Consider the following 25,566-nt stretch of genomic DNA (forward strand, 5'->3'; position numbering starts at 1 on the left):
ACATGGTAGCATCGCCTGCGTGGCAGCTTTCTTTATCTTCCTTCTCAGCAAAAGCGCACACACGACCAGCGCGAAAGCCCCTCAAGAAAAGAAAAGAGCAACGAAAACGCCAGCTTAGTACGTCTGCGGAGACAGAAGGGCCAGGTTGCCTTTGCTGTCCATCGTGGCCTCGCGACTCGTGCTAACGAAGCCGTGCTCATCCACCAGCTCCGTCATCAAGCCCGCATTGTTGTAGTAGCCGGCGGTGACGTGTGGTCCCTTCACGCGGAGGTTGCCGCGCGTGCCGGCCGCCAGCACCTTCGCGTCGCTCGTGCCGCGATCACCAACGACCTTCGCCTCCGCGTGCGGGACCATCCCTTGCGGGCCTTTCTGCAGCGTGCGCCACGTGAGCATGTAGCACGTCTCTATAGGGCCACGGAACACATAAACGTCATCGAGGCAGAGGGCCTTGGCTAGCTTCTTCAGGTAGTCCTCCGACACGGGCGGCTCCACGCCATCCTCAAAGAGGACGACGGAGTGCAGGTGCTCGAACTGGTCAGCGTCGAAGTTGCCGGCGTGCTTCAGCAGCAGGTCGAAGTCCTTCTTGCGGCCCAGCAGCGTCTCCACCTCCTCCACGCAAAGCTTCTCAATACCGTTGATGGCGTGGTCGTCCGTGAACATGTCGGAGTGGATGTGCACGAGCACCGCGCCGGACGTGAGAGCAGCGTAGGGTGCGACGATGGCGCCTACAGGGTCGGTGTGGTGGTTCGGCATGACACCGAAGCGCGTCTCTGCCTTAAAGCGCATGAGCTGACTGAAGAAAAAGCCGGCGTTGACGCAGTTGCGGTGGGAGTAGGTGACGTGCAGCTTGTCCTCCATGGCCGGGTAGGGGTCCTCGAGCGCTAGCACTGGATCGTCGGGGTGCAGCAGCGCCGACAGACGGCGCAGACGCTGCTCGTAGTAGGAGAAGGGGCCCCACACAAGCATCTTGCGCATCGGTGTGACACCGAGAAGGTTCATGTTGTGGTCCGTGATGATGATCTTCTTGAGGTAGTAGAACTCCTGCGAGTGCACCCACTGGAACTTCTGACCCGGGTAGGAGAGACCGAGCTCAGGGATGACGTTGTAGATCGTGTCCCAGAAGTGCATGTTGCGCTCCACTAACTCGCCCTGCTTCACCTCCGGTACGTTGATCCACTCGCGCGCCACGAGGTGGCGGGGTTGAAACTCGTTCAGGTAAAACCGCAGCTTATCGGCGCTGATGGCCTCCTGGGGCACCACGCACAACAGCGCACCGATCTTGGCGCACGCGAGCTGCATGACGAAGGTCTCACAGTTGCAGGGCTGAATGGCCAGCACGCGGTCGCCCGGTCGCACACCGGTCTGCAGCAACCCGTGGGCCAGTGCTTCGCTGTTTTTGCGGATGTCCGCAAAGGCCCAGCGGACGGCCTGGTGCTCAATGCGGAGGAAGTCTTTGTAGTACATTTTTCGGGATTGAATGTTCACGTAGTAACCAATGAGCTGGTCCAGCACCGGCGTGCCTGTGGTGCCCTGCACCTCCGAGTAGGCGGGCATGTAAGGACCGGAGGAGGCGGCGGTAGCAGCAGCAGGTGCCGACTTCGGAATCGCACCGACCGATGTCACGCCCTGGTTGAAGCGCATCGCGACGGAGGCGCTCACGAGCCGCGGAAAGGCAACCCGACGGAACATTTCTATGCCGGGGTTTTTTTTTTTGGGGGGGGGCGGGTTTTTTTTTTTTTGGCTGCTGAGCGTACTTGTCTGTTAGAGCCTTTACTACTCTAGTACTAATAATTTGGTTTTGGAGGGGGTTGAGGGTCTCAGAAGCGGATGCAATCAGGAAGCTGCTGCTTGCTTGAACTTGGCGAATCCCGTCAACTTCTCCTGTATATAAGGTCCACTGATTAACTTTTCGATAGCTATGTTTGTTCTTCCTTTCCTACTTTACTAAAGCGTTTTGTCTCTCTGTGGGAAGGCGAAACAGCCCAGCTGAATACTTTCTACACGACTGCTTTCTTCGACGAGGACGAAGGAGTAAGAGAAGACACAGAAGAGATCCGCACGAGAGGCATGAATGAATGGGGAAGGGGGTTGAGGGGAAGAAGAAGATGAAAAAAAAAAGCGGCCGCATCAAGTCCGCGTCGACACAGCGATGTGCGACGATACTTCTTCGCCTGCGATCGAAACCTCAAGAAGGTGACTTCGTCATTGGTTGTTGTCGCTGTACTGCACAGCAGCACTCATAAACCTCTTGCATCAAATAACATCGAGCAAGACTATCATCCTAGTTGTTGCGGCAAACGTTTTTTATTTGTTTTCAAAGGTTCGCTTTCCAAATGAAGTTGCACGCAGCCGATGATTCACATAAATGAGAAAGAAAGTCGCAAACGTACTTGCAAAGGAAAAGGAAAAAGTGAATCGTAAGCGAGTTTACGTCTCGAGATATCCGACCGAAGGTGACAAAAAAGTCATTCCGCGATAGAAGGCGGAGATCGCTGCGACTCCGCCACTGTTTGACCTTGCCACAACGCATGGCATCCTCCTGCGCTACTCAGATCCGGTACGGATGATCTCTAGCAGGCTATTCACTTTATTTTCCTTCAACGCATGGCGGCAGTTTGCGATGAGCTGCGTTCGCGCGGGACCGATGCGCAGCTTACCTGCGTGCTGGATCGCCGTGTTAACATCCTTCAGCGCCAATTTCAGCTCCTCGTAATTGCTGATCCGCTTCGCGTTCTCGCCCAGCAGCTCCTGGTCCACGTCGTACAGCGCCGCGTACGACTTCTTCATCGAGCCCATGTCTCCCAGCAGCCGCGCATCCTCCGCACGGCCCAGCAGCGTCTTGACAATCGTCGCCGCATCGGCCATGTCGGTCGACAGCTTCATGCGCACCTCGTTGAATTCATCGACACGGGCCAGGATGCCGCGCAGGCGCTCCAGCTCGGCGGCGATCTCGCACCGCACCTCGACCGGGTCAGCGGGCCCGTCCGTCCACGCCCCTTTCAACTCCTCCGCCATGGCGTTGATCACCGCCCCGCACGGCGCAAGGTAGTCGGAGCGCAGGGTGAACAGGTTAAAAGTGTCGCCAGCGTCAGCCATACCGTTGCGCACCTCAATGCCCAGGCTGCTGCCATCGCGCACGTGCAGCAGCTCAAGATGCAAGATCGGAGCGCCCGGCGAGTTCGCATCGGAGAGACTGAGGTCCTCTGGCACACTAAACGACTGACGCAGCCACTGCTCGACAACCTCCAACTTCAACGACTCGCGCCAGCGCAGTGACACGTAACCGGCAGGAGGGACGTACGCAAGTGGTCCTGCATTGGGGGAGAACTGCTGTAGGGTGCGCGGCAGCGCGTACATGACGAAGCGCGGCACTCGCACCTCGACCTCGTGTATTCGGTAGTTCTCCGCAAATGGCGGTCCTACCGCCACAAAGGCGGTGATCAGCAGCGGGAGGTCGTCCGTGTGGTCGAAGCTGCAGGTGAGCATCGTGCCGGGCTCTGCAGCACTGAAGGTCACCACGTCCTGGTCGGTCGCACTCCACGCGTCGCACTTCAGCAAACAGCTGTGCACGACAAGGTCGCCCCGCTCCGCGGCAGACCCGCACACCTCCACATACACGTCCACCTGCTTCGAGTTGAAATTGGCGGCGCAGCGGCAGTGCACCTCCACACCCGACTCGGACATTGTCGTGTCCTGCTCCCCCGCAGCGCGACGGGCCAGCTGCTCCTCCAGGTTCGTCAGCTGTGCGACGAGCTGCTCCTTCTCCTGGGCAAGGGACTCCAGTACCTGCAGCTGCCGCATCTCGGCGGCCTCGTCGCGACGCGTTTCCAGCAGCGTCAACCCGCGCACGGTGCCGTCCACGGTGCAAATGAGCGGCAGCGTCGCGCCGTCGTTACGGTAGTCCTCCGCCAGCACGGCCGCCACCGCCGTGGGGTAGGTGTCGCGAAATAAAACGGCCCCGCCCTTTGCGAGACCGCCGCCACCACGGTCGGTGCGCACCTCCACCCGTCCGCTCTTCCACCCCACCACCAACTCCTCCACGCCGTCGCCGTCCACGTCGCAGAACGCGGCCGAGACGGGCGCCGACTTTCCCTTCACACGCCACAGACGCTCCCCGCGCTCGTACACGCCGACGGTGCCGTTCTCGAGCAGGTACGCGAAGCGGCCCACACTTTCATTGGTCGTAGTCGCCGCCTGCGCCGAGCGAGCGGGGCGCCACAGCGGGACCAGCTTCAGCACTCGATCCACCTCGTGGATCGTCTCGATGGCCTCCTCGCCCTCGTAGGCGCGTATCTCGAAGTCCTCCGACGCGACCAGAAGCGCGAGAGAAGAGGTGGTGGTGGCCGGCGCCGACCAGGGCATCAGCGCCATCGTCGTCACTTGATCCCCCGTTACGGTCCAGTAGCGCTCCGCACCAGTGCGATCGAAGCCGAAAATGCTGCAATTGCCGCCCACCACAGCGAGCGGCGGGGCCTCAGCGCCGCTTTCCGTGGGCTTCATAACCGGCCCACACACCACCGCCTGCACACCATCTTCCACATCCTTGTAAAACAGTTGTTTGTTCTGATCGACATCGTAGGCCAGCAGGCTGGTTGTGGCACCGAAGAGCAACGCGTCATAGCTGGCCTCGACGTCGGTGCTGCCGGGACTGTAAAGCTGACCCGCAGCGAGGGCGGTCGGCGCCTTGCCAAAGTTGAGCGTTTGAAACGAGGTGTCCTCGGGGGTGCCGACAGTGGCTCCTGTGCTCGCCTGCGCCTCCCCACGCTTAGCGGATCGCTTTGCCTCGATCACTCGGCTGTTGTTGTTGTGGATCACCACCCGCTGCCCACTGCTGCCAAAGGCTAAGGAGACGGCGGGGGGCGGTCCGCGCGTGGCGGCCTGCGTGGCCAGCGTCGCCTCACGTGCAGTGGCACTGCGCAAGAATCGGCCTGCCGCGACGCGGTCTGACAAGATCGGCGCGCCGATGTTGAGCTCGAAGGCCGTGCTGAGACGTATGTAATTATTGGAGTCCGCGTTCGACGCCATTTTCAAATTTCGTTGATCAATGAAAAAAAAAATATCTATTCCCACTTGGGGGTCGTTGCTGCAATGCGTGTTTTCGCCTTTCTTTCGGATGCTAGTCGCTTTCTTAAACCGCCGTGCATCTACGATAAGAACAGCAAGAAAGCTGACCGCACGAGTTCGTCAGCAAACGACTACTCTAGGGAGAAGTAGTGAGAAGAACCAGGAGAGAAAATGCAGAGGAGGGAGAACGAAGAGAGCAGACTTGTACACAGGAAGCACGTTAGTCCATTTTTTCTTTTTTGTTGTTTCGTTGATGGAAAACGACCCATCGGCGACTCACGAAAAGAAGTCGGTCGCATAAGCACGTTCACAGTCATCGTTTGGTGTTTACCTCCCCCCCCCCCAAACATCCACATCGTGCAAGACAGGAAAAAAAAAATCTGCCAAGAACGCAACGCCACAGCGACAACAGAAAAGCCCCGTTTCCTCTTTGTTGTTGCTGCCTTTGGGCGTTGCGTCGGCAGGGCGAGTGCTGCGTAGAGACCACTACAGACTTTGGGCGAAACTAGTAAACGAAGATCCAATCCGTTTAGCGACCGCAACAGAGTCTGCAGAGTTCCCTGCTATTGCTGCTTCAGGTGTATATGTGCATTTTTAATTAAAGATACTGATACATTTGTAGAGGAAAACAAAAGTTGACGTAAACAGCAACAACACACAGCAAAAATGAAGCGGAATAAAATCCAAAGAAAGAAAAAAGGAAATAATAATAATAGTAAAAAAAAAAACACAGAAAAGAGAGGAAAGTTATTAAAGTCGATGGCACTGAAATGTCCAGACAATGGCTCCTCTACTAGCAAGAAAAAGACGGGTAGAACAAAATACCTCTCCTTCTTCTCTCATGCGTGCGTGTATGTGCTCGTGCATTTGAATGCGCATTTCATGCTCAGTTAATCGCGTGCATGCGTCTGGCGCATTCTTTTTTTGTCTTTCTTCTCGTTGTTTTAACGCTGCCGCCCAGTTGCGGAGCAGGCGACGAAAGAAACAACCCATTCACAAAGGAAGAAGAAACACAAAAGAAAAGGAGTACTTCAAGAGCTCCGCCCGATAGCGCAGCGAGGGATGAGTGCAAGAGCAGCAGCAAAACAAAACGTATGACAACAGTAAATGCAGACACGCACACTCACACGCAGAAATAGTTCAAAAAAGAAACCCAAGACGAATATAAAGGAACGTCGAGGCGATTATGGAAGTAAATGCACGTGAATACCCAACAACTGAAGGAGCCACATCTACAGTGAGACGGCAGCAGCCGCCACAAAAGGAGCTTAACGCGCAGCGGACTTTTTTTTTGTGATCATCTCTTCGGTACGTGAGAGCTCTGCCGCGACGTGGCGGCAGCGCGTGGCGTCGCTACAGACGCGTTCGGAGTGGTGCGGCTTGTTTGATTTCCCGGGGCCAACCCATGTTGATGGGCAGATCCCGTGTGGCGTGACCCACTACTCGGGTGGCTCGGCGACGGTACACGGTGTCGGCCGTGTGCCTTCACGGGTGTAGTGAGGTCGCGTGGAATACTATTGTGATTACTATGATTCGCAGTAGTAGCAGTGCTCGTAGAACTCCCGCGCTTCCTGCGTGCCGTCTCCGCTGCTGTCGCGGTGCCGTTGCTGGGCATCATTTGTCGGTGGCGCGGTGAGCTCTCGCCTGGCGCGTACGAGGGACGGTGCGGCTTCTGCGATGCCGTATTTGTCGGGGACGGCACCTTGCCCGGTGAGCTGTTGACGCTCGTGTCGCTCGAGGTCGCCGCGCCGTTCTCTTTGCGTTTGTGACGGCCACCACCACCGGCATGAACACCATCAGCACCGTTACCACCCGCGCCGTCATGCCCACGTAAGAGGCGTCGCCCACCAGGACAAGACTGAGGCGGCATGGGCGGGGACAAAGGTGGGGTGATGAAAGCAGCGGCCGTGGCGGCGGCATTTGCGCCGCTGCCGTTCGCTTGAGAGGAGCGAGAGGGCTGCGCGTTACGATCACCGCCGGGCTGCCTCATCGCATGAACCTCCACTCTGGTGGAAGACGAGTTGCTGCTGGTGTTGCCGCCTGCCTCGTTGTCCGGTGTGTCACCGTTGAAGGAGTATTGGAAGACGGCTTCACTCGACGTCCTCTTCGATCCCCCGCTCGCGTCCGTCTTGGACAAGGCAGCGGTGTCGAGAAGGATAGAGTGGCGCGGCTTGCCACTTAGCGCACTCGCCTGCTCCACCGCTTTTGCCTTCTTGGGCCCGCCCTTGAGAGGCGGGATCGCGGAGGTCGCCTTCTCTGTGGGTGCTGTCGCGTTCTCGTTTGCCGCCCCGAGCAACCATGGATGCTGGCGCAGCTGCGTGGCTGACCAACGGTCATTAATGTTCGTCTTGGTGCACATGCGGATGAAGTCCTTGGCGCCGTCCGACACATCCTGCGGAATCTGCTCATCAATCTTTGAGCTGATGATGGCAAACATGACCGCCATTTGGTTGTCCAGGTTCGCGAAGGGCGGCTTGCCTGTTAACATCTGAATAACGCAGCACCCAACCGACCAAACGTCGGCCTCGAAGGAGTAGCCCGAGCAGGCGATCATCTCGGGTGACATGAAGCTCGGCGTGCCTTGCACGGACTGTGTGATGACGGTGTCGGCGAGCTCCTTGCTCTGACCAAAGTCCCCCAATTTCAACTGATCCTGCTCCGTCAAAAACAAGTTGTCTCCTTTCAAGTCGCGGTGAAGAATGTGCGAGGCGTGCAAGTACTCGAGTCCCTCCAGCAGCTGTGCCGTGTAGTAGCGAGTTTTCTCTTCCGGTAACACCCCGCTACGGGCCAGCAGGCTGCCGATCGTGCCACCGCCGACGTACTCCATGAAAATGCGAAGCGAGTTGCCCTCGCGGTTCGCGCCGAGGTAGGTGACGACGTGGGGGTGGTGCAGACGTCGCATGACGCGTATCTCCGACTCTAGCGCCGCCAGTTGCTTTTCCACGTCCTTGGTAAAATCATGCGGCACCACAATCTCTTTCACTGCGATAACAGTGCCAGTGTCGCAGTCTTCGGCGCGGTAGACGTCGCCAAAGGTGCCACGACCGACTCGCTCTAACAGCTTGACGTTTTGTATTTTTTGTCGCTGCTCCGACGTGTTGGCTGACGCCTCCTTCGCCGCCGCTGCCGCCGCTGCCGCCGCCGCTGCCGCCGCCGCTGCCGCATTAACACCGCCGCGGTGATTGCCGTTGACGTTCAACGGGTTGGCCGTGTTGGGGAGCGCCGTGGTGTCCCCGTCTACGGATGCGTCGGCCGAGTCGCTCATCGCTACGGGGAGTTCCGTGGAGGGGCGAATCGTGCTTTTGAACGCCATCGGTGACTTGAGCGAGTCAAAAGGCTCCTGATGGGGTGAGCTGGGGGAGACGCCAACGGCGGTTGCCTTACGGTGGCCCACAGCTGCATTTCGGGCAGCTGCTGCGAACTGCGAGCCGGAGCTGTCACGGCCGTGCGGCTGCGGAGGTTGGGAGTTGAAACTCGTCCCGTTGACCGGGTCCATGCCGACGGAGCCAAAGATGCTACCGAAGCTGCCGGAGGCTTTGCGGGATGGACCGTTGTTCATGTTGTTGCTATTGTTTTGGCGAAACCGACCAGCCCAGCCGCCGGTGATGGACCTGCCCGGCTCTGCCAGGGTGGTCAGGCTGCAGCTCGGTACGCTCTCCGAGATGGCCGTGTAGGACATGCTATAATTCGACCCCTCCGTCGCCGCGGAGACCGATGAGGCCTCGAAGTCGCACTGATAAAAGACCGGTTCGTCGTTGTAGCTGAGGAAGCTCTCCTCCACCTCGCGGCTGCTCCCGCTGCGGAAGCTGCGCGGCGGCCGGCCACGCGCGCCGTTCACCGTGCGGGAGGCTTTGCTGCGACTCATGGAGCTGTTCCCCTTACCCCCGTGGCGAATGCGTCGGTGGTCAAAGAAGGAGGAGGTGGACTCGTCGCCTGGCTCCTCGTAGGCTACACTGCAGAGCTCGCTGCGCACTTCGCTGACGGAAGCCTCGCTTGGGAGGCTCGCAGCGGGGAGGCGGGCGAGCACGTTGGTAGGTCGGCTATTCTCGCCGCTATCTAAAAACACTAACTGGGTCACGCACGCGAGTGGCTGCTTAAGCGACTTCACGATGCGCCGAGGCGTGATACCCCCGGAATGAGTAGGCGTTGCGTCGAGGGCGTTGTCCATCGCGCTGCTAGCGGCTTCGCTGCCGTTGAAGAACCAAAGAGAGAAAAAAAAAATAATTAAAAAAGATATTCACAACTCCTCGCACGGAGGCTTCGGTGAGTTTGCGTAGCTCACGAAGCGTCGTGCCACGATGAAATTTGAAGACAAGTGAAGCGTGCCCCCGCCAAACAACAACAAAAGGGGAAGAAATAGACTTTTGAAATAATTATAAAGGAGAAAAAAAGTGAAATCAAAGCGCCAGCAAACGTAAGAGCTAAAAAAAAAAGCAAGCTCCTTCGGGGGAGATGTTCGACTTCTATTTCGATTCCAATAAGAGAAAGAGAGAAACCCCCCAAAAAAAAGAACCAGCCGCAAGCACCCACACGCACCCACACACACCCGCACCCACACAGCACCAGTTTTGGTGGCTGTTGCGATGGCAGTGGTCGCTTTGCGATTGGCAAATTCGGTCCTTCGACAAAGACCCACACACAGAAAAGACAACAGCCGAGAGCTACAGTAAGTGACCTCCGCGTAAAAACCGCGAGGAGTAGAGGCCGTTAAATATACAAAAGAGAATGAACACAGCAAAGCAGCGTGCAGAAACACGACAAACAAAGTACTCCGCTAAACAGGAGGGCACATCACATCCAGCCTGGCGGTCGGCACGCAGCAGAACAAGAAAGAAGAAGAGAGCGAAGAGAGAAAAGAGAGAAATCGTTTGCGTGGGTGAAACACGAAAGAGCAGCAGCAACAACAAAGATAAAACAAAATGAAGCAAAATCGTTTAAACAGAAAGTAAAGATTGCTTGTGAGCCCGCAAAAATGAGGTGTATATGGCAGATAGTGGTACCACCAATAGAAATCCGATTAATATACAAAACAAAATCAGATGATAACTGGGAATTGTATTTGAAGAAAAAAGCCTTGACGACGACCGTAGGGCTTTTTTTTGTTCCGTCTGCCTTCGTTTTTCTTTGCTTTTTATAATGAATGGCGCCTCTAGAAGGTGTGCGAAAAAACAAAGAGGGAGAGAGAAAAGAAAAATGCGTACCTATTACCGAACAGAACAAGAAGGAAAACGAAAGCGCTAAAGTATTTGTTGTGCTGCGTTACTTAGCAAAATGACGGTACCGGTATGTTTGCCTTTTTTCTTTATGGTCCGTTTGAAAAGATGTCAGACAGACAGAAGAAAAAAGAGAAACAAGAAAGGAGAAAAAGAAAGTCGAAAAGGAAGTTATAGCAACTTAGAAAGTGCAGAAGAAGATGACGACGTGCATTCAAGCCACTTCAACACTTTTAGTTGTTGTCGCTTCCTGTTTTCACCTTTGTGATCTATTAAATCTTTTTTTACTCGTGAGAATAATAGTGATAATAAATGCAGTTCTCGCGACGGCCGTCCGGGTATTACACAGTCCACGCTCTTCTTTTTCTTCAAAAGAGAGAGAAAAAAAACTTCTGAAGACGAAGAAAGCTATATAGAAAACTGCAGGAACCCTGCGCCTCCTCCCCCAAAAAGAATGCTTATAATAATGGCTTAGCGTGCAACGCACCGGAGCTGAAGCTAATGGAGGTAAACCAAGAGAAAAAAAAAGAGAGAGAAGTTGCGTTTTCTTTTCTTGAGCAAATGAATCCCCGTCGATGAGGAATTGAGCGGCGAATACTCCTTCTTTTTTAAAATGTTGAGGAGAATAAAAGCACCTCCGCTTGCGTAAAGCTAGAGACAACGCAAAAAGACCACCTTTCACGCCAAAGCGTGCGCGTGAGTGCACGCTGAAATGATTGAGAAATATATTTATATATAGGTAGAGACACGGAGTGAGACAAAATAGTTATAGCTACCACGATGCCTCACGTGCGCCTGTTTTCCCTTTCCCTATCTGCGTTCGTGCGCTGCGAATTCAGCCATGTCGAAGTAAAGAGAACAGAAAGAAGAAGGAAATTGATTGAGAAAGGGTGGGGAGACAACGAAGAAGTGAGGTTTGAGTCGACGGTGCTACTTCAGCAACATGAAGCACCAAGGGACACACGAGCAGAAGTTCCTCCGGTTAAGTTCCAAAGCAGAAAGCACATATGGCGGCTAGGGGTATCAGCCGCAAACAACGCAGAGGCACTTGCGTGGATTTCCTTTGTCAACCGAAACCAGTTGATGCAAACCGTATCGATGTAATTTTTCATATTCATTTATGAATAAAAAAAAAGATCGCAGCAGTCAACGAAATGCGTTGAGCTAGAACGCAAAAAAGAAAGAAACACAAAAATATGCTGATTTATTATCTTTTTTCCTGTTATTGAACACACGGGGAACGAAATAGTTTGTGATGGAGATTGCAAGACCAAAACAAGAAAGGCACTACGGACAACGCATCTTCTGTGGAGCTTGTCTTATTATGCATGTGCAGAAAGCACGCGAAACGAACACTTACACAAATAACAAGGAAAAAAAGAAAGAAAAGAGGTACGTCACGGACAGTAAAGTAGGAAGAAAAGATAAGTGGAAGCTCAACGTTCATCACTGAAACAATAAATTCAGAGAAAAAAAAAAGAGGACGGAAACATAGAGTCAAGGGCAAACGGGCGGAACTTTTACGCGGGCGCACACCCAGAACACAACAACACTAGAGATTGAAGGTGTCTGAAAAGAGAAAAAACAAAAGAAGATGATGATCAAATGTAATTGTTCTAAAAATACATGGTTACGTGGCTGCAATCTGGAGAATGAGTTTGGCGTTATTTGAACAACAAAATCTACAATACTAGGTTTCATATTCCTTTCTTTCTTCACAGAGTGTGGACGCCCTCTGCAGGGCAGATGCCCGCCTTCAAGACTACGTCTGCCAGAGTGTCGTTGAAGGCGGGAGGGCCACTCAGCACCGCCGCCTGTGCGGGCGGCAATTCCAGCGCTTTGAGAAAGTCAACAGTGATGTGCGTGCCGCACCGCACGAGCTTTGTATATCGCAGCGGTGACGGCGGCTGAGAAAGGTTCTTCGGGAGGCGGGAAAAAATTAGCGCCACGCGGAGCTGGTGAGGCTGACCCGGCAGTGGCCCAACGTATCGCGTCGCCAGCTCATTAATCTCGTCTACGAGTATGAGGTCATCGGGCGTCCGTACAGAACACACCAGTGTCACACTTGTGGATTGCTTTTCCAGCTCACTGGCAGCGATGGCGTACATCGGCGCGATGCCGGTGCCACCGGCCAGCAGCAAGATGTGGCGGCGTTCCAGCTTCACCGTCCGCACGTACGCGTCCATTCTCAGTTCCCAGGCTGGCGGAAAGGGCCCTTCATAGAAAAGCTCCTTGCCCTCGGGCTGATCAAAAAGGTATTTGGAAGTCCGGCCGTGCGGGTGGAGCTTGACGCAGATCTTGAAGCTCGCCACCTCGGACTTAAATGGGGTGTAGTAGCGCCACTCGTCGCGCTCGACGTCGCTGTATATCTTTACGTGTCCGGCAGGGGTGAGGCGCAGACGCAGCGGACATGAGAACGTAAAGCACTGCAGCGTGCCGGCGTCGTTCATCATCTCCTTCTCTAAGATGCGCGTTGACTGCATGGCTGACTCGGCGGGCACGCCGTCTTTTGACTTCGCACTCGCCTGCGGTTCTGCGAAGCGCAGCAGCGGCGACGGTGCATCGCCCGCCTCGGCAATGCGACCCATGAGGTACTGATGGGCCTGCTTCTTGGCGTGCAGGCCGTGGACCCGCATGAAGATGTCACCGCACTCTTTACCGTTGTGGTTCAGCAGGATACGGAGACCGCCAGGGTGGGCGTTGCGCATCGGGGTGACGTCGTACGCATCGCCGAACATGACGAGGATGAGACGCTGAGGATCGTTCTGGAGCATTTGGCGGATTGAGTCGAGCGAGAGCAGCGATGACGCAGCGGGCTCGTCTTTGGCGGTGGCGGCCGCCGCCGTAGCACGCGGGCTGCGCTCCTCCGCCTCCGTCACCAGCCTCCCCAACAAAAACTCCGGCAACCTGCCTGCAACCTGCGGGCCGTGCATCATCGCGAAGGTATCGGTGATGTCTTTGCCGCGGTTGTGGCGCAGCACCGACGGCCCTCCCGGGTGCGCCTCGACGAACGTCGTCACGTCGTAGACGTTCTTCTTGATGATCACAACCACGCGATTCGGATCCGTGGCGAGCATGTCTTTGATCTCTGCCTCCGTGAAATTTTTGGCTTCGTTTGGTGGTGCCGGAGGAGGAGGCGGAGACGAAGGCGTCGTTGGCTCGGACGAAAACTCCAGTGGCGGAAGAATACCTTTCCGAGGGGCGTGGACCTTGCGCATCTGCACGATGGGCGGAAGCTGCGTGTCGGACGTGACCGGTGGAACGCGCCAGTGCCGGTTCACGCCTCGCAAGTCGTGCGGGTTGACGGGTGTTGGGTTGCGTGGGTTGATCGAGTTCGTTTCGTGCGGACGAACAGGCTTTGTTTTATGCGGAGGGGGCGCAGGCGCCTTGATAGGAGCCGCAACTCCTTCCGCAGCGGCAGGACTGGCTGCGCCAAAAGAGACGACAGGATCGTTAGCGACCGGGCGAGTGCTAGACGAGTGAGGATGGGCACAACTGCTGTCCGAATGCACGTCCACACGATCCATCTTTGTGCGACCCGCGGCGCGATCGACTACCGGCGCAATCGGCGGCAGAGCCACAGGCATGGCACTTGTCTTGTAAGCATCGTCATCATCACTGAACTGCCGGCCACCGTCGCCGGGCTGGCGCTTCCGATGCCGTTGCGTTGGGTGCCTTTGACCCATTACTACGATGAAACCCAGAGAAAAACAAAATAAGTAAAGCGGGGAAAAAAAGGGTTCAGCGAGAGAGAGTTTAACACTGGGGAGAGAGCAGTAATAATAGTTAAGCTCCGTGAGTACTAAATATTCTTTGTAAGAGGTTTTAAAGGCGTTTTAGGTAACTAAGGGGTGGGGTGGGGTGGGAAGTAGGATACTTAAGTAGGTTTTTCTTTCGATGCGTAAGAGCTCGTTGACACTAAGTCGATTTTGTGCTGCTGAAAATTATCTCCTCCTCCCTCATTTATTCTTTTTATACTATCCTCGAGTGAAAGGCTAGAGCGTTCAACGCGTATGTGCGTGTATCTTTGAGCGTGTATGTGGGCGCGTGTAGAGCACCACACTATACAAAAAAAAAACAGACACGCACGCAAAGAGAGAAACAACAACAACGACAACGGAGAAAAGAAGGAAGGAGTAATAAAAGGAGCAGGTGAGAAGGACAAACAACAAGGAGTGCAGAGAAAACAAATGACTGCGAGTTGCTAAGCTTCGTCAGCGAAGACAGTTAAGTAACGAAAATTATACCGACAATAGTGCGCGCTGCACGCTCGACGTTGAGGGGAAGTGAAGTTGCCGCATTATTCATTTTTGGAGGTGGCTGCAGTATCTTGAAATAACGATGAGCTTTTCATCAACCAGTTACAGCATTTGTTTCCTCAATGCGCGAAAGAAACGTTTCGGGTATGCCTGTTTTCTGAATGTGTGTGTATTTATTATTACCATTCACTGTTAATAGGAGAAGTGCATTATTCGGATCTTAAAAAGAAGAAGAATATCCCTTTCTTTATAACGTGGCCTACGACGCCATCTTCTTTGTGTTCTTCTTGAACCTCTTCGCCTGCTCAAACTTGCCGTTCGACGCCGTGGCTAAGTTGCGCGCCGCTGCGGAGAGATGCTTCACCTCCTCCTGCGACTGCATCAGGTGCTCCGCGCGGCGCTTGTTGTGGTCCTCTTTCTTCTTCTGCTTCTCTAGACGGGCTTGCTTCGTGCGGCGGTCATCGAGGAACGGGTCACCGCCTGCCTCGGCAGCCACGTAGCCGGGCTTCACCTCACGCAGCCAGTCGTACTTCTCGCGATCCTCGCGCGCGCGCTTGCCCCACTTGTCCTTCCACTCCTGGCGGTCCTCGTCAAAGACGCGGTTGGTCTTCTTGCGGTGGATGTCGATGCCTTTCTTGAGTGCAAATTTCTGCCACGCCGTCAGCGGCTTCGGCCTCGGCGGCGCCTTCTCACGCGGCAGCTGCATCACCGGCTGCGGCAGCTGCACTAAGGTGGTGGCGCTCTCGTACTTGCTCTTCTTCACCTCCGTCGGCATGTCGACAAACTCGCCTAAAAGGGCCTTGAGGGCGTTGGTGCACGAGTCCATGAGTTCCTCCTCGCGGCGCATGGGGCCGCTCACGGTGGACACGTCCGTGACGGTCAGCAGACCAGCGTCTAACTGGTACTCACTCATTCTGATGTCTCTGTGTGTGTATTGCGTGTGTGTGGATCTGTGTGTGTGTTCTTTCAAGAAAGCGAGGGAATGACGGGAATTAAGAATAGCTGCCGTCGTCGGCACGTACACACGAGTAGGTTGTTGACGATTGCAGGGTGCGTGTAGGCGAAGAGAGAGAGAGACGGGAGAGGGAGGAAGAGAAGAGGTCGTAGAAGTGTTAGTACGGACTCAAAACACATACATGTGTACAGGAAGGAAAGCAACGGAAACACGAGTTTTGAAAAAGAGAAGACAAGTTGACAAAAAGCACTACAAAAAAAAACTCACAATAAACAGCCCAGGTCGCATTCCCCTCACACTTACCTTACAATGTGTGCACGCAACCGCATGACGTGCATACATTTGCCAATCAGAAGCGTCCTTCCCACAGTTCGCCTTCAATCAATGCCCACTGCACGACGCGGGTCGCCCTTGATGCGGGAGTTTCTGGCGTTGCCGTTGCACCAAATATTTTTTTTAAATTCGAAAGATACTTTTTTCTTATGTGTAGGGAGAGAATAATGTTACTGCACTACGTCATTAAAAACAAAACAAAACAACAGCACCACCGCCACCAAACCAAATATCTTTACTTTTCTTATTCCTGTAGCGCGCATCTGAAGCACGCGGCAGCTTTTGGCCGTTTCCGCAGAAGCTCCGTTCTGGATGGCGAAACGTGAGATCAGCCCCACTCACAGCCACCATCACCTCCACATGAGACACACGCAAACGCACCTTACAGGTCCTCCAGCCTCACCAGCGTGCCGCGGTCGCTGTCGCCGTCCTTCGCCTCGCGCAGCATCTTCACGCGGACCATGCCATCCTTCGTCTCGTCCGGTGCGATGAGTACGGCCCGGTCAGCGCCGATGCGGTCGGCGTAGCTGAAGGCCTGCGCCATCTTCTTCGAGTCCAGAATGATATCCGCGCTGCGGCCCTGTTCCCGCAGCTTCTTCAGCACGCCCAGCGCATAACCGCGCATGTCCTCGCTGAAAGGGATCACCACATCATCCACCTTGTGCGGCAGCGGCTCAAGCAGCCTCTTCTTCTTGAGCAGCTCTACGATCACGCAGTCGCCGAAGCCGAAGCCGGCGCACGTCACCGGCTGCGGGCTGCCGTAAAGAGAGAAGAGGTTGTCGTAGCGGCCGCCACCGCAGATGGCGCGGAACTCGCCGCTACGGTCAAAAGCCTCGAAGACGATTCCGGTGTAGTAGGCGAGGCCGCGCACCACGCTGGCGTCGAAGGTGATCCAGTCGCCGTAGCCGTACGTCTTCACCTGCGCAAAGAAGTCTGCCAGCTCCGACAGGGCCCCGTTCTTGTCGTAGGTGGCCTTGTCGAAGTCGTCGATCGACTTGAGTTGGAGGGTGTGGATGATGTCGTCGATCTGCTGCCCATCCAGGCCCAAGTCGCGCAACTCGCACCGAATCTCCTCCTCCGGCAGCTTGTCCATCTTGTCCACCACGACGCAGACCGGGGCGAAGAGGTGGTCCGGCACGCCAGCGCCCAAGAGGGCGCACTGCAGCAGCTTGCGTGAGTTTACCTTCACACCGATGTCAGCCGCGGTCAGGCCCAGCGCCTCCATCGCCGCGCACGCCGCGCAGACCAGCTCCACCTCCGCCGCGACGCCCTTCACACCAACGATGTCCATGTTCCACTGGTAGTGCTCCCGACGGCGGCCTCGCGAGATGGTCTCGTAACGCCAGCACTGCGGCAGGGAGTACCACTTCGCGGGCAGCAGGAGGGAGCGGCCCTTGGCGAGCTGCAGACGGACAAGCGAGGGCGTCATCTCCGGCCGCAGCGTCACACGGTGGCCGCCCTTGGTGACGAAGTTGAACATCTGCTCCGTGATTTCCTCGCCGGCCTTGCGGATGTACAGCTCCTCCGACTCTAAAACAGGGGCGTCGTACTCCTCAAAGCCGAACCGACGCGCCGTCTCGCGAAAGACGCCGAAGAGGTAGTTGCGCATCCGCATCTCCTCCGGTGGGAAGTCGCGGCAGCCCTGCACCGGCTCCGTTTCGATCATGTTCGCCTGGCTCTTCTTTTTCGACTTCTTCGACACGACACCCTCCGGCTGCAGTTGCGCCTCCTTCGCAGCCAGCTGTATCTTCAGCTCATTGATCTCCGCGATCAGCGCGGCATTGGGGGAAGCCGTCGACGCCATCCGGGCACTCACCCACTTCGGTACTAGGGAGCGAAATAGTCGCGTTTTGGCTGTGATTTGGGGTTGCTTATGAGCAGCTGCGTATTCTCGTGTGAGGGAGTACCTCCAACGTGAAGGGAGTGAGAGAAGAAGAAAGAAGAAAGAGCAAAAAAGCGAGCAGAGACGAGGGAAAACAGAAAAGGAAAAGAAACGTGAGAAGCGGCAAAAAAACACTGCGGAGCTTTGCGAAGACGTTCCCAGCGCCTCCCCTATGAAGTTCAGTGCACTACAGAAAGCAACCGACCACCATGTGGGAACTAGCAGCTTTCTCATCCACGCTTTTCCTGTTATTGCTGTGCGTATTCATGCACACATACGCCGCAAGGAACTCATCCATTAGATCAGAGAGAGAGAGAGGGAAAAGTTCATTTCCCTTTCTTTTTTTAAGGACCCCAATAGGACGCTCGGGGGAAGGAATGGAATGTCAGTCCTACAGGTGAACACTTGCTGGCCAACAGCGTCGCGCTTCTCTCCCCTACCCCCACAAAAAAGGCTCGTCAAGGCTTCGAAGTCTCTTCAGTTGTCGTGCCTTTTTCCTTCACTTACCAGAATACGGAGCTGACGTAGAAACTCCAAGTGCTGCAGCTGGTACACGCTGGCGTTCAGCTTCTCCACCGGACACGCAGGAACGCCGCGGTACACGGTGTAGGGGGCCAACACCGCCTCGGGAGGCACGTAGGTCTTCGGCTGCAACCACACCCCGTCCGGCACCCGTGCCCCCGCAGCCACCACGCATTGCTCCTCCATTCGCACCAGCTGCCCCACCTCGGCCGCCTCGCAGACCACCTGCGGCCCTACGTAGACAAACGCGCCGATCTTGACCGTGGGCATGGCGCCGGCCGTTGACTGCGTCGCGTACATGCGTATCGGCGGCCGCAGAACGGCACCGCCGCGGATGATCGAGAAGGCACCAATGTCGAAGACGGCCAGCTCAGTGTGTACGACAGCGCTGTGGGCGATGAGGGTGTTGTTGCTGCCGCCGCTGCCGCTCTTCGCCGCCGTCGAAACGTCCTCGTACGAATTTGTGGGTACGGAACTCGACTCATCAGCCTTTACAAGTGCGTGCGATCTTGACAGAGACGCCAGGCACATTGGGGGTAGTGGACATGAGGACCCTGAGGTCATGAGGGGTGGCACATGCGTCATGGCTCCTGTACAGACTGCGGTTCTCGTTGCTGTTCTTGATGCGCGGTTCCCATCCCTTTCTCTCTTATGCCATGACTTTCGCGGAGCAATAAATGATAGTAAATGATGATAAAAGCGAATAGTTGTGAGACCGTGATTATTGACTCGGTAAGAGGAGGGATGAGACGTGAAGGGTCGAAGAGCCGCCTGCTTACTTGACGAGCGGTGTAGCCTTACCACTTTGGAAGACTAAAAGGCATCGACGCGACCAGCAAAAGACTGTACTTTTGAAAACCTGCTTTACCTTTTCTTTTCAGGAAGTTTATGTGCTGTTTTAGCTGAAGCGAGGGGAAGCCCAGTTTCGGCCGACTGGTGCAAACAGATGAAGCTGCATAGCGACAATCTCCGGGCAACGAATTCGCTGCACATTGCACATCAATAAACAACATTTTTTTCCCCTTTCTAAATGGATGCTTAGCGTCTCTGTGAAAGCAGGCACAACGTGGAATACGTCCATTTTACCACGGATCTTCTTTTCGTTCATCGCGGGTAATCGCGATGTCGGGTTCTTGCAACACCCAGTGGCCGCGGTACCGGTGCTGAATCTGCACCGCGCCTGGACGTCGCGGGGACGTCAGGTCGACCCTCGGTGCGTGTGGCAGTTCAGTGGGTAGCGTTGTCTCCACAAGCTCGGCGAGTGTGGACAAAGAGCCTGCCGACGACTGCCCTAGAGACGCGCCGCCGGCTGCTTTGAAGAAACTCCGTTGCTGCTGCCTGCGTCGACCATCTTGCATCTCCCTACGTCCTAATAAGCTGTCAAGCTGCCGGATGAGGGGATCATCGTCCATGCCAAAGTACTTCAGTGCGCTGTACAGCTTCTTGGAGTACTGCTGCGCCACTTCAAGGGAGGCGGACATCGTAAAGCACGGGCGGAACACCTCCACCTCTCGCAAAAACTCTCGCTCAATGGCTTGGCAGGCTTCTTTATTGTTGTCCTCGCGGGCGTTGCGGTGTGCAAGGTGCAGCTTCACCAGCTGTAACGCCCCATCCACAAAGGGGGTGCTGTTGTGCAGTGCGGTGGAGCACCACAGACGTGTTACTCGAAACATTTTTTACCACAGTAGGAAGTGTGTCTCGTTCTTTCCTGTTGTACGAGAAAGCGAATACTGTTTATGTATACTACGCAGAATGGGCGAAAGGAGAGAAGAGAGGAAAGTGCAGCATCGAGGCGCTTTAATGCAGAAACAACAACAACAACGAGGAGTTGCCATGCCAGAATCCTCTTTTAGAAGGCTCGCACGCTCTGACCTCACACACAGCTACGGTAACTCCGGGCTGCTGTCCTTTTCCCACTCTGAAGGGGGTGGAGGGTGGAGGGAGGGGTTTAGCTTTAAAAAAAAAACCCGCTTGTCGAAACGCACCCAGCCAAGCTGCTGCTTTGTATTATACACGCAGATGCAGTACTACTATCGTGGTAGAGCTCGGACAGCTTTCCGTTCGAATCTTTTTAAAGTCAACGCATGAATGTGATGGTGGTCATCGCGCTCCTTGGACAAACAAGGGAGTTCGTTACAGTAAAACAGTGACAAAAGCAAACAACAACAAAAACATCCAAGCTCCCACCGTGGCCTCTCCCTCGAGACGTGAGTGGGGAAGAGAAGGCAACATCCGCGTGTGGTTTCTGTGATGCAACGCAGCGCCTGACAAACAAGACACTCTGCCTTTTGAAAAGTCGTTTCCGGTCAATGCCGGCAAGCAATGCGCGCCAACTACTACGGATCGCCTGAGTAGCCGTAACGCTTACTCTTCACCACTTTCGGTGCCTTCTTCCACTTCTCCTGGCGTGAGACGCTCTTGAAGGCAGCCGTACGATCGTAAATGCGATCCTCGTGCACGTAGTCTTCTGGAAGCAAGCCCTCCGCCTTCCACTTCTCGATCTTCTCCTTCACAATGCCATCCACCTTGGAGTTTGGGCTGTACGCAGTAGCTCCTAAGTGCGACGGCTGATGATCAAAGTAGAGCTGTCGTGGCGAGAACTGGCGCGGCTGCCGAATGTTCGCGTGCCAGGCAACATGGTAGAACATCGCGTCGTTCTCCTTCAGCGGCACACGCAGCTTCTCGGCGCCGTGGCCGCGCAGGTCGGCGTAGGTGACGCGCAGAAACTTCACCTTGCGTTCCCCAAAGTAGAAGAGGTACTTCTTCATGTAGTTGTAGATGGCCTTGTCCTTTACGGCGTTCAAGGCGTAGACGATGGAGCGGGCCTCGACGCGGTCTAAGTCTGCCTGCACATCGGCCATCTCCTCTAGGATCATCTTCACACCCTGCTCATCGTCCTGGCGGCCGACGCTCTTCAGCAGATAGCTCCACTGCGGGGTGTCGAAGGAAGGCGTGCAGTTCCACCCGTCCTTAAGACACTTCGTGAAGATCGGCTTCCACCCTGCGTGGTCAGACTTGCTGCAGCAGAAGAGAATAGCCTGCACAAGTGGCAGCGGCGGCTTTGCGGTGCTGCCCTCTTGCATGAAGCGCGGAGCACAGTATTTGTCCCACAGCGCCATCGCCTCCGCCCCACTGCGTTGGAAGGCGCAGTGCTGAAACACCTTTGCCAGCCACCCATCCCGCGCCGCCTCGTCGTCGATGAGAGGGCTGAGTTTCTCGTACTCAGCCACCACCTCCGCCACCGGCGTCTTGGGAACGACACGCCCATGCGGCAGCTTCTTCAGCTGCGGCTCCAACCCGATCAAAAATGCAGGGTGCATCGCCGTGGCAATCCAGACACCGCGGTACTTGTTCACGGAGCTGTGGTGGGCCTGAAAAGGTGCCGGCAGCGACCGATTCACGCTGTGTGGTCGCTCCATGCCTTGCGGAAGGTTGTAGTGCCAGTGGTACTGGCTGTACATGATCATCGGCGACGTGTCAGGGTTGACCGGGGTGTACCCGAGAAGCTTTCGGTAAGTGCGGCGCAGCATCCTTTTCTGCGGTTTTCGTTTGCGTGCGTGTGTGTTCACGACAACAAGACGCTGCTGCTGCTGCTGCGGAAGTTACACTCTCCCTTACCAGTCGATGAGATGAACAAGAATGCCGTTCCCTCGGTTCTTGTCAACTAAGAGTGCCGCGCCTCTTTCACACGGGGGAAAATAAAAAAAAAACAGCTTTCCGCTTCCCCTACTTCTGGTGTTGGTGTATGCGAAAAAGGGATGAGTAGGTAAACAGAAAGAAAACTTTCAAATATTGCGGTTCATCAAAGAAGAGGAAAGTAGAAGAAAACAAATTAGAAGGGATAGTATTTCAGAAGGGCAGTTTTGCAGGAGCTAAATGCACCAGTAGGAACCTGAAAGCCACATACCACTTCCGGGGAAACTCCGACACAACACTTAGCAAACCAGACAAAAAAAAATGCACGCGGTGCACAGCATTACGCAGAGATAAAAAAACTGCGGCGAACGCGTAACACACATCATGATGAAGAAGTAATTCGTTGAAGCCCGCCTGGAGAGCGCACAGTTTTCGTAAGACGCCGAAACGCGGAAGACACCTGCCGTCAGCGTGGGAACTCCGCCTTCTCAAAGCGAAGACGCCGCTGCGATTTGGGTTTGTGAGCGCTTTTACTTCCTTCGATGTCGAAAAGACCCAACTGCAGCGGGTCGTGAACACAAACATCTGCCAAACTCACCAAACGCAAGCGCACAAACACAGACGAAAAGATAAGGAAACACTAGTACAAAGGAAAAAAAGGAAGAAAATAGAACCGTAAGACGCAAACCAAAAAGAAAGACAAACAAACGAAAAAAAAAACGGCGGCGGAAGACAATAAGTAGCACTGACAGAGCTAACGAGCCTTTATCGAGGAGAGAACACACAAGGATCTGCACGCAACGTCGTTAACAGTGAGATTCTCCGCTCGTTTCGAAACGTGCGCAAGCGCTCCTGCCTCCGTGCAAAGACGTCAGCGAACCGCTTTTCTCGCCAAAAGGTCACACCGTTCAGGAAAGTAAAGAGACACAACACACAAGGAGGGTATAAAGAGGGCGAGTGCGTGTGGTTCTTTGATGAAGACAGCGAAAAAACAACGGTTCAGGCTTGAGAGAAGCGATTTGAGGGCGGAAGCCGCCGGAAGTCAACAACAAAAGAGCGTCAGCCAACCTCAAACGCGAGAGAGCCAGGTTAGAAAAAAAAGGCTAATGGAAGACGGACAACACAGAATTAAAAAGAAGAGGAGAAAAGAGCGTTTTGAGGAAACTCAGAGAGAGAGATGGAAAATAGTAAGCGTAGTACTTCCCTTCTTTCCGGCTACACCTCCCTGACTAGTGACCTTGTCGCCTATGCGGAAGGATATGGCTGGCGCACACAATCGTGCCCAGCGCAAGACAAACGACTGCCTACCCCGTTGTTACTGCTGCTTACTTGATAAAGCAGTAGACACTGTGAATCTGCGGCTTGGCGGCGCGCTCCTCCCCGCTGGGGATGGTGGGTAGGGCGCGGTAGCCCGGACGAAGCAGACCAGGGCAGAAGGACGAGGTGAAAGAGCGCTCCGCACCGTTGATCTCGAACGTCATAGTGACTACGGCAATCGTGGCCTGGTTGCATTCGGTGAAGGACACCTGACTACCACTCACCCGGGCCTCGCCACTGCCGTGCACCGTCGTCTTCACTGCGGACACAGGGGCACAGTTGAAGAGGCGCGGACCGCAGATGACGTTGATCGTCAAATCAGGACACTTGGCACTGTCAACGTCAGTCTTCAAAAGGTAGCCGCAGCGCCCATTGTCGCAGAAGCGACCGCGCCCCCACGACAGGCACCGCTCGGTGTTGTCGATGTCGACAAATTCAATGCCCAGTTGCGCAGCCAGCCCCTCTGGGTCTGGCATCTCTTTGGTGATCTGGTTGGAGTTGATGGTGCAGAACGCAAAGTGGGTGGCGAGGTCTTTTCGCGTCAGCTTGACTGTTGCAAGGCTCGACGCCGGGACGCGCTCCGTGTCCCACGGCTTCGGGTCCGTGCCATCCGAGTACTTGAAGAAGGTGATGCTAGAGAGGGCCGCCGAGGCCGTCGTGTCCTGCGGATCGATGGCGCCGCCCACAACAATCTTGATCTCGTCCAGGTTCTCGCGGCGCACCGTGAACTCATCCCCCACCTTGAGCTTCCCAAGGCACTCGCGGAGGTGCAGTTTGTTCTGGATGGGCTGCCCATTGATGTGTGTGAGCCAGTCATCCTTGAGCACGCCGCCCTTCGCCGCCGGTGTGTATTCCATCACATCGGTGACGCGGACACCGAGGCCGTCCTTGTTCATATCCGCCACCAAGAATCCGATGAACGGCTTCAGGCGGCTCTGATAGCTCATAATGAGCACCTTCTTGCGCAGCGCGCCGGGGCTAAACTTCGGGTCGTTGATCATCGCCCCCTCAAACATGAGTCCTTCCGCCACGATGGATTCAAGAATCTCGTTTATTTGCTGTGCTACCTCGTCCTGCACGTTCAGCGGCATCGGCGCATTGGGGGAGAGGCAGAGGACGATTGGATAGGTGTTCGTGACAAAACAGTTCTTCTTTACGCTTTCCAGGATAGCGCGGAACTCGCACGAGCCCACCGTCAGCTTTCCATCGGCGGCTTTCTTGATGTTTAGAACCAGAGCCCGAGTGCCGTCCGCCACCACGCGCTTCATGTCCTCCTCCGTCTCAATGCGTGCGCACGAGACCATGTAATGGGTGAAGGACTGCGTCATGTCCTGCCACACATTCGACGTCCTCGACGGGTCAATGGCGTTGTTCGTGAGCACGCTGCTGTTGTAGCCGCCAAAGTTGTACTTGTGGACGCCACCGCCAAAGCGGTACTTGAACTTTTCCACAATCTGCCGGTCTGTGACCTCGATAAGCTGCGTCTCGCGCAGAAACCTGCTCAACTGCTCCGTCGACATCAGCTCCTTCCCATCGGTGAACTTGTTAAATAGCTCAAACGCGGCCTCGTTGGCGGAGATCCAGCGAAGGTAGTAGGCTAGGATGTCCTCGAAGGAGACGGCTTTATTAACAACATAGCGAATGTACAACGTGTCGAGCACCGCCTGCCCGGCTGCCATGGGGATCTTCTTGGCATACGTCGGGTTGTTGGAGAACCACGCGAGCAGAATGCGCGAGAAGCCGTCGTCCATGGCGCGCTCCTCCACCAACGCGACCGACGCCTCAATCAGCGGCAGTTTGAGCTGCAGCGCTAGAGAGGCAATGAGGTCGGTAATCGCATCCAGCTTCATGCGAAACTTCGTACGCGTCACCTCCGCGCAGGAGTTGGTGAAGGTCAGCGTGACGACCTGCTTGACCGCTTGCGTGTCGGGCAGACCCGTGATGAAGTGCTCTGTGCCTTCCAAAATCGACCGCAGGAACTGCTCCGCCGCCACCTGCGTCGTCTTCGCGGCGTCTGCTTCACCGGCCTTTCCATCTCCCTTGGCTTCCTGCGCGGCGGCGTTTGCAGTCGCCTTTGGCGCCTTATCGTTCGTGATGGCCTTATTTTTGTCCTGGCCTTTACCTGCGGTGTTCCCGTAGCGGCGGTCAGACCCTGTCCCGGCCGGGGTCTTGGATTTCTCTGCAACTGCTTTTGAGTTGAGACAGCCCATGATTGGAAACAGTCTAAAAAGAGAAGAGTTCTGCTCTCTTTCGTTGTTGTTGGTGTGTGTTTCGCTTTTGCTTTGTGGTGTCGCTGTTTGTGCACGAATGAAGCTTGGACGAATGTGAAGGAGGAAATAATACTAATCAAAGCTGCAATTCGGCAATTGCTGAGCTTATTGCTAC

General features: G+C 55.3%; 10 protein-coding genes across 16 annotated transcripts; all 10 read right to left on the minus strand.

Moving 5' to 3' along the window:
• Nucleotides 1–114: 114 nt before the first annotated feature.
• Nucleotides 115–2,013, minus strand: ABB37_02764 (putative mitochondrial hypothetical protein; the record flags this gene model as incomplete). Its single annotated transcript, XM_015799875.1, has 1 exon — nucleotides 115–2,013. Exon 1 carries the CDS (start codon nucleotides 1,687–1,689, stop codon nucleotides 115–117), a length of 1,575 nt encoding a protein of 524 aa, XP_015661477.1. The 5' UTR covers nucleotides 1,690–2,013.
• Nucleotides 2,014–2,544: 531 nt separating this feature from the next.
• Nucleotides 2,545–5,201, minus strand: ABB37_02765 (hypothetical protein; the record flags this gene model as incomplete). Of its 2 annotated transcripts, none has more annotated exons than XM_015799877.1 (1): nucleotides 2,545–5,201. In XM_015799877.1, exon 1 carries the CDS (start codon nucleotides 5,023–5,025, stop codon nucleotides 2,545–2,547), a length of 2,481 nt encoding a protein of 826 aa, XP_015661479.1. In that variant the 5' UTR covers nucleotides 5,026–5,201. The 2 variants fall into 2 exon arrangements, with proteins under 2 accessions (XP_015661479.1, XP_015661478.1); XM_015799876.1 differs by having other exon boundaries at nucleotides 2,545–5,196.
• A 1,160-nt stretch (nucleotides 5,202–6,361) lies between these two features.
• Nucleotides 6,362–9,232, minus strand: ABB37_02766 (putative Protein kinase; the record flags this gene model as incomplete). The annotated part of the gene is made up of 1 exon (XM_015799878.1): nucleotides 6,362–9,232. One exon carries the CDS (start codon nucleotides 9,230–9,232, stop codon nucleotides 6,362–6,364), a length of 2,871 nt encoding a protein of 956 aa, XP_015661480.1.
• Nucleotides 9,233–11,992: 2,760 nt separating this feature from the next.
• ABB37_02767 (putative nitrate reductase) lies at nucleotides 11,993–14,340 on the minus strand (the record flags this gene model as incomplete). The annotated part of the gene is made up of 1 exon (XM_015799879.1): nucleotides 11,993–14,340. The coding sequence occupies exon 1, from the start codon at nucleotides 13,961–13,963 to the stop codon at nucleotides 11,993–11,995; it is 1,971 nt and encodes a 656-aa protein (XP_015661481.1). The 5' UTR covers nucleotides 13,964–14,340.
• A 455-nt stretch (nucleotides 14,341–14,795) lies between these two features.
• On the minus strand, nucleotides 14,796–15,539 carry ABB37_02768 (putative Ribosome biogenesis regulatory protein (RRS1); the record flags this gene model as incomplete). Of its 2 annotated transcripts, none has more annotated exons than XM_015799881.1 (1): nucleotides 14,796–15,539. In XM_015799881.1, the coding sequence occupies exon 1, from the start codon at nucleotides 15,447–15,449 to the stop codon at nucleotides 14,796–14,798; it is 654 nt and encodes a 217-aa protein (XP_015661483.1). In that variant the 5' UTR covers nucleotides 15,450–15,539. The 2 variants fall into 2 exon arrangements, with proteins under 2 accessions (XP_015661483.1, XP_015661482.1); XM_015799880.1 differs by having other exon boundaries at nucleotides 14,796–15,500.
• A 667-nt stretch (nucleotides 15,540–16,206) lies between these two features.
• On the minus strand, nucleotides 16,207–17,732 carry ABB37_02769 (putative mitochondrial histidyl-tRNA synthetase; the record flags this gene model as incomplete). Of its 4 annotated transcripts, none has more annotated exons than XM_015799885.1 (1): nucleotides 16,207–17,732. In XM_015799885.1, exon 1 carries the CDS (start codon nucleotides 17,626–17,628, stop codon nucleotides 16,207–16,209), a length of 1,422 nt encoding a protein of 473 aa, XP_015661487.1. In that variant the 5' UTR covers nucleotides 17,629–17,732. The 4 variants fall into 4 exon arrangements, with proteins under 4 accessions (XP_015661487.1, XP_015661486.1, XP_015661485.1 ...); XM_015799884.1 differs by having other exon boundaries at nucleotides 16,207–17,715; XM_015799883.1 differs by having other exon boundaries at nucleotides 16,207–17,706.
• Nucleotides 17,733–18,183: 451 nt separating this feature from the next.
• ABB37_02770 (hypothetical protein) lies at nucleotides 18,184–18,889 on the minus strand (the record flags this gene model as incomplete). Its single annotated transcript, XM_015799886.1, has 1 exon — nucleotides 18,184–18,889. The coding sequence occupies exon 1, from the start codon at nucleotides 18,811–18,813 to the stop codon at nucleotides 18,184–18,186; it is 630 nt and encodes a 209-aa protein (XP_015661488.1). The 5' UTR covers nucleotides 18,814–18,889.
• Nucleotides 18,890–19,310: 421 nt separating this feature from the next.
• ABB37_02771 (putative mitochondrial hypothetical protein) lies at nucleotides 19,311–19,972 on the minus strand (the record flags this gene model as incomplete). Of its 2 annotated transcripts, none has more annotated exons than XM_015799888.1 (1): nucleotides 19,311–19,972. In XM_015799888.1, exon 1 carries the CDS (start codon nucleotides 19,899–19,901, stop codon nucleotides 19,311–19,313), a length of 591 nt encoding a protein of 196 aa, XP_015661490.1. In that variant the 5' UTR covers nucleotides 19,902–19,972. The 2 variants fall into 2 exon arrangements, with proteins under 2 accessions (XP_015661490.1, XP_015661489.1); XM_015799887.1 differs by having other exon boundaries at nucleotides 19,311–19,959.
• A 592-nt stretch (nucleotides 19,973–20,564) lies between these two features.
• On the minus strand, nucleotides 20,565–22,011 carry ABB37_02772 (putative mitochondrial hypothetical protein; the record flags this gene model as incomplete). The annotated part of the gene is made up of 1 exon (XM_015799889.1): nucleotides 20,565–22,011. The coding sequence occupies exon 1, from the start codon at nucleotides 21,756–21,758 to the stop codon at nucleotides 20,565–20,567; it is 1,194 nt and encodes a 397-aa protein (XP_015661491.1). The 5' UTR covers nucleotides 21,759–22,011.
• Nucleotides 22,012–23,189: 1,178 nt separating this feature from the next.
• Nucleotides 23,190–25,391, minus strand: ABB37_02773 (hypothetical protein; the record flags this gene model as incomplete). The annotated part of the gene is made up of 1 exon (XM_015799890.1): nucleotides 23,190–25,391. The coding sequence occupies one exon, from the start codon at nucleotides 25,389–25,391 to the stop codon at nucleotides 23,190–23,192; it is 2,202 nt and encodes a 733-aa protein (XP_015661492.1).
• Nucleotides 25,392–25,566: the final 175 nt, after the last annotated feature.

Source organism: Leptomonas pyrrhocoris (assembly GCF_001293395.1).
Source record: "Leptomonas pyrrhocoris isolate H10 chromosome Unknown, whole genome shotgun sequence".
Classification (NCBI taxonomy): domain Eukaryota; phylum Euglenozoa; class Kinetoplastea; order Trypanosomatida; family Trypanosomatidae; genus Leptomonas; species Leptomonas pyrrhocoris.